Raw genomic sequence first — 11,653 nt, forward strand, 5'->3', positions numbered from 1 at the left:
TAAGAGCTCCTGAGCCAGCATCACTGCTGAGGCCCGGTGAAGGTGGGGCAGGGAGGGAGGCCGGGCAGGAGGGAGCCCTTCTTGTAAACGCAGGTGACCTGGTGCACGGCTGATGGTGGTTAAATCGGAACTCCAGGTGGTAACCGACTGTGGTCTCCTGGAGCCCGTGGGGCGGGCTCCTGCTCTGCTGCAAGGGCCCTGCTGGCTGGCGGCGGGGTCCCGGAGCCTCGACCCTTCACGCCTTCACTTCCTTTCTGTTCTAAGGAACCCACGGTGCGGAGGTATCAGGAGGAAGGTAGCAGCTTCTTGACTTTCCACCGTCTGACCCTCCCCAGAGTGCTGGGGTCTGTTAGGGGCTGGCCAGGTTCAGGCACCACAGACCTCGCGCTTTTCACTTCCTGTTGGCAAATAGAGCCTTGAGGTGGGGCCACGGGAGGGTGGCGCTGCTTCGTCTCCATGGCAGAGGGGACCCTCCCTCCCTCACGGGGTGGCAGGCCCAGAGCAGGCACAGGTGAGGGACGTTTAGGTCCCCAGAGCCCGGCACCCATCAGGAGCCGCTGGGAGAGTCCAGCCGTGGCCATGAACAGCCTTGGGGTAGGTCTCACCTGGGTCTGCCCCTCCAGGGGCACTGTGAGTAGGAAATGCTGGCACTCAGGAAGCCAGGCCTGAATCCCGAATCCCGCCTGGCGCCTTCCTGGTTGTGGCCCTTGAGTGGCGTGTGGCTAAGCGCAGAGGGTAGGGCAGCCCGGGGCCTAGGTCCGCATATACCCCCGCCTGGTGGCACCGTGGTCTCAGCACTTTCTCTCTCGTCTGACTCCAGGTGACCCGGCCCTGTAGCTACAGCAAGAAGTCCCACTTTGACTTTGAGGAGGAAGACGTGGACAAGCTCAAAATCAGGTGAGAAAACCAGGCTCCATGTCCCCAACTTGGCAGTTTTTACCCAAACTCCTCAGCTCTTTTGTTCTTTGTTACTAAATATAGGGTCATAGATAGAAATGAATTTCCATTTTCTTGGTAATTTTCACAACAGGATGTTAGAAGTTGTAGTTGAATTGACAGCCTGTGGGTGGTGTTAGGGCTCACCTTGCAATACCTGCGAAGAGGTGAAGGCCAGAGGTCCACATCCCTCTGGCCGTAAGGCTTCATCCACCTGGAGTGACGGGGGCTGCAGCCGTTCTTAAGGTCTTGTTCTAAGCCCTCCGCCTTCCATGGGTTCAGGCCTCACTCAGAGGTTGCAGGGACTGGCGGGTCAGCACGGCGCCTGGCCCTGACCGAGCAGGACCCAACGGCACTGCTGAGACTCTCAGCTGGGCGGCCTCTGTGGAGACCCTGTCCCCTTTGACTCGAGTGAAACGCTCTCGCCTGGCGTCCTGGGTTCATGTTTCCTGCGTATGGTCATAGAAGCTGCATCTTCAGCCTTTGCCCATGGAGCCCCCACCGCCCTTTCCTGGCTCCTCAATGCCTCACATGGGAAATGGGGAAATCGCTTGTGGGTTCACGCAGGTCAGGACGCGATCTCAGGCCCAGGATTTAGACAGCCCCACGATCCCGCTGACTCAGAGTTCTGGGGAGGGCGGGCGTCAGAATGTGCCCTTCACAAACCCCGGCGGGTTCCCTCCTCCCAGTGAAAATAAGCTGGATTCCTGCTTGTTTTTGAACGTAGCCTCTGTTCCTTCTGTACCAATGAATGCCCCCATCCCCTATGAAGAGGCAGATGAGCCTCCCCTGAAGCCCCCGAATCTTTCCATGCTGGACAGAGAAGGAAGGAAACGGCTCCCTCCTGACCCTCCCCAGCCGGCCCTGAGACCCCGAGCCTGGGATGTCCCCAATCCTGGGCTGACCCCGAGCCTGGGATGTCCCCCAAGCCTGGGATGTCCCCGAGCCTGGGCTGAATCAGAGCCTGGGATGTCCCCAAGCCTGGGCTGACCCCGAGCCTGGGATGACCCCGAGCCTGGGATGCCCCCGAGCCTGGTATTCTCCCAAGCCTGGGATGTCCCTGAGCCTAGGATTCTCCCGAGTCTGGGCTGACCCCGAGCCTGGGATTCTCCCGAGCCTGGGATGCTCCCTGAGCCTGGGATGCTCCCGAGCCTGGGATGCTCCCGAGCCTGGGATGTCCCCGAGCCTGGGCTGACCCGGAGCCTGCGATTCTCCCGAGCCTGGGATTCTTCCGAGCCTGGGATTCTCCCGAGCCTGGGATGCCCCCGAGCCTGGGATGCCCCCGAGCCTGGGATGTCCCCGAGCCTGGGATGTCCGCGAGCCTGGGATGTCCCTGAGCCTGGGATGTCCCTGAGCCTAGGATGCACCTGCTTTCTTTAGGTCATTTTGGAGAATGTGCTGGCCATCAAATCCCTGGTCACGCTCCTTCCCAGGGGCTGACACTGCCCCGGGGGGACCCTTAATGGGACACGTGGAGCCGGTGCGTGGCTCAGGCCCTACGGCTGCTGGGAGGCATGGTTTTGTGGTTGAGAACCGTAGGAATGTCCCTGATGTTATCGGTCAGATCCGCCTCCGATAGTTGTCTCCATCCTGAACCATAGAATGTCCCTGATGTGGTCAGTCAGATCCACCTCCTGAGGGGTCAGGGTCCTGAACCATGGGAATGTCCCTGACGTGGTCGGTCAGATCCCAGCTCCTGAGGGGTCAGGGTCCTGAACCATGGGAATGTCCCTGACGTGGTCGGTCAGATCCAGCTCCTGAGGGGTCAGGGTCCTGAACCGTAGGAATGTCCCTGATGTGATTGGTCAGATCCACCTCCTCAGGGGTCAGGGTCCTGAACCATAGGAATGTCCCTGACGTGGTCGGTCAGATCTGCCTCCCATAGGGTCTCGGTCCTGAACTGTAGGAATGTCCCTGGCGTGGTCAGTCAGATCTGCCTTCCCCAGGGACTCACGCCAGCCCCTTTTTCAAGAGAAGGAAGCGCCATCATTGGTTTCTTTTTACACCAAGCTTTGAATTCAGGAGTGAAGTCCTAGTTATTAAATTTTTTAAAAGCACACAAAACATGTTTTAAATATTTCCCTTATTAAAGGCAAATGCGCCTCCCTGGCCACTCGGCACATTTTTTTAAAGTGTTCATGGGCAGATCAGCGGTCCCCTCATGTTCCTTCTGAAAGGAACGTGCTGTGGGTTCCTGTGCAGCCTGTCAGCCCTCCCCGGCCCAGACGCCAGTGCCTCTGCGGTGCCACTGCCCTGCAGGATTCGCAAGGGTAACAGAATCCCCGGCCTTCTGGAATCTTCTCCCTCCAGGGGGATGCCCCTGATGGCCACAGTGTGGTTAGGCCTGCCGAGTTTTAACCCCTGGGTAGGGCCGGCCACGTGTAACTGTGTGGTTTCAGGCCTGTGGGTAGGGCTGGCCACGTATGAGTTCAGGTGTTTCAGGCCTATGAGTGGGTCCTGGCCATGAGGGACTGGGGTACCAGCCCTGTAGACTTGTTGCAGCCGGGGATGCTGTGTGTCTGTCAGAATTTCACAGTCCCAGGTCTGTGGACACGTACTGTCCCACACTAGGACAGAACATTAGTGGGAGCCGCTGCCATGTTAGACATTAGCAGAAGCTTCACAATGCTGGGCCTGGGCTAGTCACGGTGATTCGTGGACCATGCTGTGGTTTATGGCCACAGTTCTCCCCCCGCTGTGGTGTGCGTGGCCCCTGAATCCACTTTGTGCCCCTAGATCATGAGCAATCCATGGAGACAGGGTTCTACATTCAGGGGCAGGGCATTCACAAGAACCCAGTTTTGTTTTGAGGCACATTTTCGTGTGACGAAAGCACAGAGCCCCTGGATGTTGAATCAGGCAGCCCATCCTCCACAGGCACCCTCCTCTCTACGGGCCCAAGTTCTCCATCATCCCCTGGATGTTGAATCGGGCAGCCCGACCTCCATGGGCACCCTCCTCTCTACGGGCCCAAGTTCTCTATCATCCCCTGCATTGAGCCCTGCAGATGGAGGCTGTTGGGCTGCATGCTGGGGCGGTGCGAGAGGCACATGCCGCAGGGCCCGGAGAGTCTCACTTGCCCGCCGTGCACAGACTGCTGGTGCTGGGCCTGTTGTGGGCAAAGGGGACAGATGGTGCTGGAGCCAAGAGCGGCAGCAGCCACATAGCTCCTGGGTGCACACAGCGACTCCTGGCTCCCTCCCGGCACAGAGCCTGGGGTCATGTAGCTCCTGGGTGCACGCAGCGACGCCTGGCTCCCTTCTGCCGCAGAGCCTGGGGTCATGTAGCTGCTGGGTGTACGCAGCAATGCCCAGCTCCCTCCTATGTAAGAGCCTGGGGTCATGTAGCTCTTGGGTGCACGCAGCGACGCCCAGGCTCCCTCCTATCTAAGAGCCTGGGTCTGAGTCCGGGCCCATGGCCTTCCGCCTTCCTCTGCCTGCCCATTACCACTGGGAGACACTCATCTTTATTCCAAAGCCACAGGCTGGTCTGACGTGTTTTAAATGTGCCCCGTGGGCTGAGCCTTGATGGAGACTCTGGGAGGCGCTGCAGGCTCCACTCTGCTCCTGGGGGAACAAAGCGTGGCCTGTAATCTCTGCTTCACCCGGGCTGCCCGCCATCAGCTAGAGCTGTACCAATGCTGTTTTTCAGAGTCGACCTTTGGAATGCCAGTAACCTGAAGTTTGGAGATGAATTCCTGGGAGAACTAAAGATCCCGTTGAAAGTCCTGCGGCAGTCCAGCTCCTAGGAGGCGTGGTAAGATGATGTTGCACCTGCAGACTTCAGCATCTCTGAGAGCCACAAAAACACGTGCTGCCTCTGAGTGGAAAGGCACAGAGGCCACCTGTGCTGGTCCTCAGCTGTGCCCAGCACCCACCTGCTCTTACTTTGCATGTAGCTCTGACGAGCTCTGGCTTGATGAGTTTCTGCCCCACAGCAGGTGAGAAACGGCAGGTGAGGAGAGGCAGCAGGGATCACACTGAGCAGGGACTCACGATGGCTGGCACCTCAAAACAAGACAGGGAACGTGGGTGAAAGCAGCCCTAAGCCACGAGCAGCTCGCGGGGTCTGATCCTGGGCGAAAGCGGGACCCTGAGCCGCGAGCAGCTCGCGGGGTCTGATCCTGGGCGAAAGCGGGACCCTGAGCCGCGAGCAGCTCGCGGGGTCTGATCCTGGGCGAAAGCGGGACCCTGAGCCGCGAGCAGCTCGCGGGGTCTGATCCTGGGCGAAAGCGGGGCCCTGAGCCGCGAGCAGCTCGCGGGGTCTGATCCTGGGCGAAAGCGGGACCCTGAGCCGCGAGCAGCTCGTGGGGTCTGATCCTGGGCGAAAGCGGGGCCCTGAGCCGCGAGCAGCTCGTGAGGTCTGACACCGGTAGGGGAGGGCATCAGCAGCCGGTGCAGGAGCCCAGAATGCGCACACAGCAGGCCCTACCCTGCGGCTGCGCTCTGGGTCTTGTTCTGGGCCCTCGGCAGCACCTCCTGTTGAGGGCGCATTACAGGGTTCTCCACTCCCCTCTGCACGTCTAGACCTCAGTGGTCGGCTCTGACCCAGAACCCACCCCAGGACATGTTGTATGTTGCTGCCTCCTGCCTTTCTTTCCTGTTGTCTCCAGATGCTTGGTGTTTTGGTGGAAGGAACAGGCCATTGTTTCATTTTACCTCCAGTTCATGTGTGTCCCTTAGCGACAGGCAGCTCCTGAGAGGGCCCGGAGTCACGGGAGGTGTGCATTCCCAAGGCGTGGACTGTGTGCCGGGGCCTCACGCCCCATGTGTCCCTCTGCCATGTGTGAGGGCAGGTCTCCATCCCAGAAACTGTGAAACACGCATGTCTTTTGATTCTATGAAGACTGCATGGGCACAGGCCCCCTGAGCAGAGTTAGGCTTCCTCCTATGCTGAGCGAACCCCTGGCCCTGGTAGCCAAGGCAGCCACCACATACCCCAGAGAGCCCCAGGGGGCTAATGCCTTGCACACAGGCTCTACCCACCTGAGGCGGGGGGCTAATGCCTCAGACACAGGCTCCACCCACCTGACGGGGGCTGATGCCTTGGACACAGGCTCCACCCACCTGAGGGGGCTTTTAATGCCTCAGACCCAGGCTCTACCCACCTGACGGGTGGCTAATGCCTCAGACACAGGCTCCACCCACCTGAGGTGGGGCTGATGCCTTGGACACAGGCTCCACCCACCTGACGGGGCTTTTAATGCCTCAGACCCAGGCTCCACCTACCTGACAGGGCTGCTAATGCCTCGGACACAGGCTCCACCCACCTGAGGGGGGCGCCAATGTCTTGGATACAGGCTCCACCCCCCTGACGGGGCTGCTAATGCGTCAGACACAGGCTCCACCCACCTGGCAGGGGCTAATGCCTCAGGCACAGGCTCTACCCACCTGAGCAGGGGCTAATGCCTCAGGCTCTACCCACCTGACGGAGGCTAATGCCTCAGACACAGGCTCTATCCACCTGACGGGGACTAATGCCTCGGACACAGGCTTTACCCACCTAAGCGGGGGCTAATGCCTCGGACACAGGCTCCACCCACCTGACGGGGGCGCTAATGTCTCGGACACAGGCTCCACCAACCTGACCGGGCTGCTAATGCCTCAGACAGGCTCCACCCACCTGACGGGGGCGCTAATGTCTCGGACACAGGCTCCACCAACCTGACCGGGCTGCTAATGCCTCAGACAGGCTCCACCCACCTGACGGGGGCTAATGCCTTGGACACAGGCTCCACCCACCTGACGGGGAATGGGGGGCCTCGGACACAGGCTCCACCCACCTGAGAGCTTAGACTACCTGGCCCACAAATGAGAGCAGAAGAGGGCTCCTGGGTGAGTGCATGGGGTAGAACCAAAGATGGAAGAATGTCCGGGCCGGAAACGTCTCTTACAATGACCAGGTGCCCAGGTGGCCTGCCAGGCTCACCAGCCCAAGGCCCCCACCCCGTGACATCAGGAGCCACGGCACGCTTTGGTTGAAATAATTTTCATTTCCACCTGCTGCTGACACTGCCGGGTGTGGGTCTTAGGGCGAATCACTGACCACTTCTGCGCTGGTTCCCGGAAACCCGTTCCCTCCACGTTGCACGCCCCCATCCCCCTCCGCGTTTCCCCGCTTGACTCCTGCGCCTTTGGCTCCAACACTTGCCTTCTGGAGATCCCCGGTAGCCCTGCTGGGGGTCTTCTGTGGGGAATCCCCAGGGGCTGCACTCTAGGGGGTCCTGCAGGATTACCCTCCTGACCAGTAGGCCTCAAGCAGGCAGCTGGGCTTCCCTGAGAGCTGCTCCTTGGCAGGTGCAGCCTCATGCCTCCCCTCCATGTGTCCCTCCCACCCAGGTACTTCCTCCAGCCCCGGGACAATGGTAGCAAGAGCCTAAAGCCAGACGACCTGGGCTCCCTGTGGCTGAACGTGATATACACGGAAGACCATGTGTTTTCTTCTAACTATTACAGCCCTCTGCGGGACCTGCTGTTGAAGTCTGCGGACGTGGAGGTGCTTGTCCACGCCGTGGCCTGTGGGTGTGGGCAGGAGGTGCCACCTGCCTGGGGCCCCACCCCACACCCGGGCCCACCCTAGAGGGCACCTTCTCCCTGAGGGGGCCTTTCCCATGCCTCCCAGCCTGGCCTGTTTCCCGTCCAGATGCCTGGACCCCTTTGCTGGGCGCACTAGTCCGTCGACAGAGCCGTAGAAGCCTGGTGATGCTGAGGACTCTCCGGGTTGTTTGAGGGGGACCCCATCATCAGAGTCCCTCTGTTAGCTCAGGGGCCCTAGAGCTGGCTGCATTTGGGGGTCGCTAGGAGGAGGTGTAGACGCCCCTCCAAGGGTCCAGCCAAGCAGCAGCAAATGGGAAGTTTGGTGCTTTTGCGAATGTGTGTGTTTCTGTCTCAGTAAAGAGCCGTATCTATTGTGGCTGGAAGTGAGACCCCAGCCAGGGTGGGGACAGGCCTCTGGGAGTCCTGCACCCCAGGCCCTGGCACTGACCTCGCCCCTCCCCGCAGCCCGTGTCAGCATCTGCGGCCCACATCCTGGGTGAGGTTTGCTGGGAGAAGCAGGAGGCGGCCGTCCCGCTGGTGCGGCTCTTCCTACACTATGGCAGGGTGGTGCCCTTCATCAGTGCTATCGCCAGCGCAGAGGTGAAGCGGACCCAGTGAGTGCCCACCCTGCCCCGGGGAAGAGCGGCCTGGACCCACTACAGGGATGGCAAGGTCGTCGCCGAGAACCGTGTCATGGCGCAGGGCTTGAGGGAATTCAAGGGTCCCCAGAAACCATGTTGATTCAGGCTTGCTTTCACAGACCCAGTTAATTTTTTTTTTTTTTTTTTTTGAAAGCCCCATTTGCCTTTGAAATCCCGGGTAGAGTGAGTAAGTGGGGAGGGGAAACGGCTCCCAGGGCTCGTGGACAGCTCAGGTCCCCTTCCTGGGGCACTTTGGGAGCCCATGAAAATGGAGCACGGCTTCCCTCAGGACCTGCCTAGTGCTGTTTCCAGACACCCTGTTCTAGAAACATCCGGCTGCACCTGCGGCCACTGTAGCTGGCAGGAGGGGTTTGCTTCTCTGCTGGCCCTTGGATGCTGCCAGGGTCTGGTGCTCAATTCTCTGCACAGGCACAGGCCGCAGAGGGTGAGAGGACGGGAGGGCAAAGGACAGCCAGGCTCCTCCTGAGCTTGTGGCCACGCAGGCGGCCAAATGGTTCCCTCTGGCAGTGTTGACACAGGACGGTTCCATGGCCAGGGCCTCGAGCACCTGGCCTGGTTGTGCTCCTTGTAAAACGTCAGGAAGCTAACTGATGGGCGTGCGCTGACCTCACAGCCTACAGGCAGGTGCTCGGGGCCAGGCTCTGCTCCGTCTGCATTTCCGCATCCCCAGGAGACAAATGCTGTCCCCATCGCCATTTCCCAGGGACCCCAACACCATCTTCCAAGGAAACTCACTGGCGTCCAAGTGCATCGACGAGACCATGAAGCTGGCGGGAATGCATTACCTGCACGTCACCCTGAAGCCGGCCATGGAGGAGGTGAGCACGGGGCCCAGAGTCCTCAGCATCATGGGGCGTGGGGAGGATTTCCCCTGACAGAGGGCACTGCACAGGGATCCAGCCAGACCACGAGTGGGGCTTGAAGGTCGGCCCCTCCGGCCTCACCTCAGGGATGCTGATTCATTCACTTTTATCAAGAGGATGTTCCCTGTGTACTCCAGAACCTTCCAAATTCTCCCAAATTAAAACTATACATAAGAAAATCCACCACTCCACTAAGGAAAACATGCAAGAAATACCTGGCTCTTCCCAGGGAGACCTTCTTTCTCCACACATCCTGCAGTCCCCTGTGTCTGGGCCCTGGCTGCGTGGCACGTTTGAGCTGCACGCCCAGTCCTCACCCAGCCCTCTGATGCACGCACATCCACTCTTCACCTGACCCTCTGATGCCTGCCAGGCTGTGCCCCCCGTTTATGAGCGGCTTTGTAAACAGGTTCTTTGCAAATGTGAGAAAATTTAACATAGCATTCTGGTTTGCTCTGTGGGCAAAATCATGGCAGCATTTTGAAGTAAAAATATTATTAAAGCCCTGTGAGGCCTAGTCCGTGTGGGCTGGTGCACATCACTCTCCGAGAAAGCCCGACTTGACTTGTCTGATCACGGGTGCGCATCACTCCCTGGGAAAGCCCGGCTCGTCTGATCATGGGCGCATGTCACTCCTTGAGAAAGCCCGGCTCATCTGATCATGGGCGCATGTCACTCCCTGAGAAAGCCCGGCTCGTCTGATCACAGGCCCACGTCACTCCCTGAGAAAGCCCGGCTCGTCTGATCATGGGTGCGCATCACTCCTTGAGAAAGCCCGGCTCGTCTGATCATGGGCGCATGTCACTCCCTGAGAAAGCCCGGCTCGTCTGATCACGGGCGCGCGTCACTCCCTGAGAAAGCCCGGCTCGTCTGATCATGGGTGCGCATCACTCCCTGAGAAAGCCTGGCTCGTCTGATCACAGGCGCATCGCTCCCTGAGAAAGCCCGGCTCGTCTGATCACAGGCGCATCGCTCCCTGAGAAAGCCCGGCTCGTCTGATCGCCGCCATGGACTGGGCCCCGTGCCTGGTGTTTGCGCCTGACCTCTCACTTGTCCCTTGGCAGCCAGTGACACAGGCCCAGGGTTGCCCCCTCGCAGCCAAGGCTCGGGGCGACACCACCCCCACAGTGGCCCTGCAGTCCGGCCTCACCGTGCCCCTCCGTGCCAGTGGCCGGGTTCGGGGAGCTGTCCCGGCATTTTCTGGATGAGGCTCAGGCTCTGCATCTCAGCCAGGCCTGAGACCCCCTCCTCCCTCCTTGCCTGTGCCACTGGAACCCACTCTCAGAGCCCCGTCTTAAACCTCTCCCTAGATATGCCAGAGCCACAAACCCTGTGAAATCGATCCTGTGAAGTTGAAAGACGGAGAAAACCTTGAAAACAACATGGTAGGTTTTGTTCATGAACCAACCAAAGCCAGTCACCTGCTTGGGGTTTTTCAGCTGGTGTCTGCCTGGAAGCTCTGACTCACCCCGTGACCCCGGTTGGGGTGGAAGCAGGACTGGGCGTGGGGATACCTGCCTCACCTGGCTACAGTACGCTGGCTGCACTGCTGGGAGGCCTCAGCCACCACTTTTGGCCTGGCCTGTGTGCCCGGCTCTGCCCCCTCTGTGGGGTCCGGCCTGCACACCTGGCTGTGCCTCCCCTGGGGGGGTCTCGGCCAGTTCCGCCTCCCCTGGAGTGATCCGGTCTGCACATTCCAGCTCTGCCTCCCCTGGAGTGATCCGGTCTGCATGCCCCAGCTCTGCCTCCCCTGGAGGGTCTGCCCTGCACACCCGGCTCTGCCTCCCCTGGAGGATCCTGACCAGCTCTGCCTTCACCCCGGCTCTGCCTTCCCTTGGGCGATGGCTCCTGCCCCTCCCTTTTCCTAGGACAGGATGGCCTCCCCACCTCCCCACCTCCCCAGGCTGTCCCCAGAGCTGTGTCCTGTGTTTTAAAACAGCAAAACTCCCTGATGTTGAACTTGCTTCAACATTTTAGTCACTTCACATGATATTTCTTGCAGAGCGTGCTGTTTGGTCATCTCTGTATGTAAATGACAAGACAGAGCTCTTGCCTTGGGCAGGCACATTCTGGTGAGTGTCCATTCCCCACTCAGTAAACGAGGTCGGGGCCGAGCCAGGGAGCCGACGTGGTGCCCGTGTAGTGATCTTCACACGTGAATCGCCACAGCTCCCAGCACAGATTTCCAGGGAGTGGCTGTTCACACGTGTCTCGCTGCCGCAGCTGCCCTGCACCCGCCCTCAACCCCTCCCCACGTGCCCCTCCCTGGGCATGCCCTGGTGCTACACGCACCTGCAGGCAGCCTCGGTAGTGGGTCCCAGTGCCGTGTCCTGTTGCAGGAGAACCTACGGCAGTACGTGGACCGCGTCTTCTGCGCCATCACTGAGTCTGGGGTGAGCTGCCCGACCGTCATGTGTGACATCTTCTTCTCGCTCCGGGAGGCAGCGGCCAAGCGCTTCCAGGGTGAGTGCCCCGGACACCCTTATGTTGCTGAGAAACAACCATAGCCCCATGCAGGCAGAACCCCCCACAGCCCTCACTGGACTAGAACTGCGGGGTCGTGAACCCCAGTTCCGATGCTGGATTTTTCCGGGGTTTGTGCCGGGCCAGTGTTCCCTAGTTCACCACCGCGGTGGTCTCCGGGGGACCCCAGCCC

General features: G+C 60.0%; 1 protein-coding gene across 1 annotated transcript in view; it reads left to right on the top strand.

Annotated features, from left to right (window-relative positions):
• LOC100444490 (ras GTPase-activating protein 3-like) overlaps positions 1 to 11,653 on the top strand; it is a 122,990-nt gene that overhangs the window by 87,673 nt on the left and 23,664 nt on the right. Inside the window, 7 exon segments of the mRNA XM_063717203.1 lie at positions 821 to 897; positions 4,588 to 4,692; positions 7,275 to 7,431; positions 7,938 to 8,086; positions 8,838 to 8,952; positions 10,308 to 10,382; positions 11,337 to 11,460. Of these exon segments, the coding sequence (XP_063573273.1) occupies positions 821 to 897; positions 4,588 to 4,692; positions 7,275 to 7,431; positions 7,938 to 8,086; positions 8,838 to 8,952; positions 10,308 to 10,382; positions 11,337 to 11,460 (802 nt within the window).

The sequence above is a fragment of the Pongo abelii genome, chromosome 18, assembly GCF_028885655.2.
Source record: "Pongo abelii isolate AG06213 chromosome 18, NHGRI_mPonAbe1-v2.0_pri, whole genome shotgun sequence".
NCBI lineage: Eukaryota > Metazoa > Chordata > Mammalia > Primates > Hominidae > Pongo > Pongo abelii.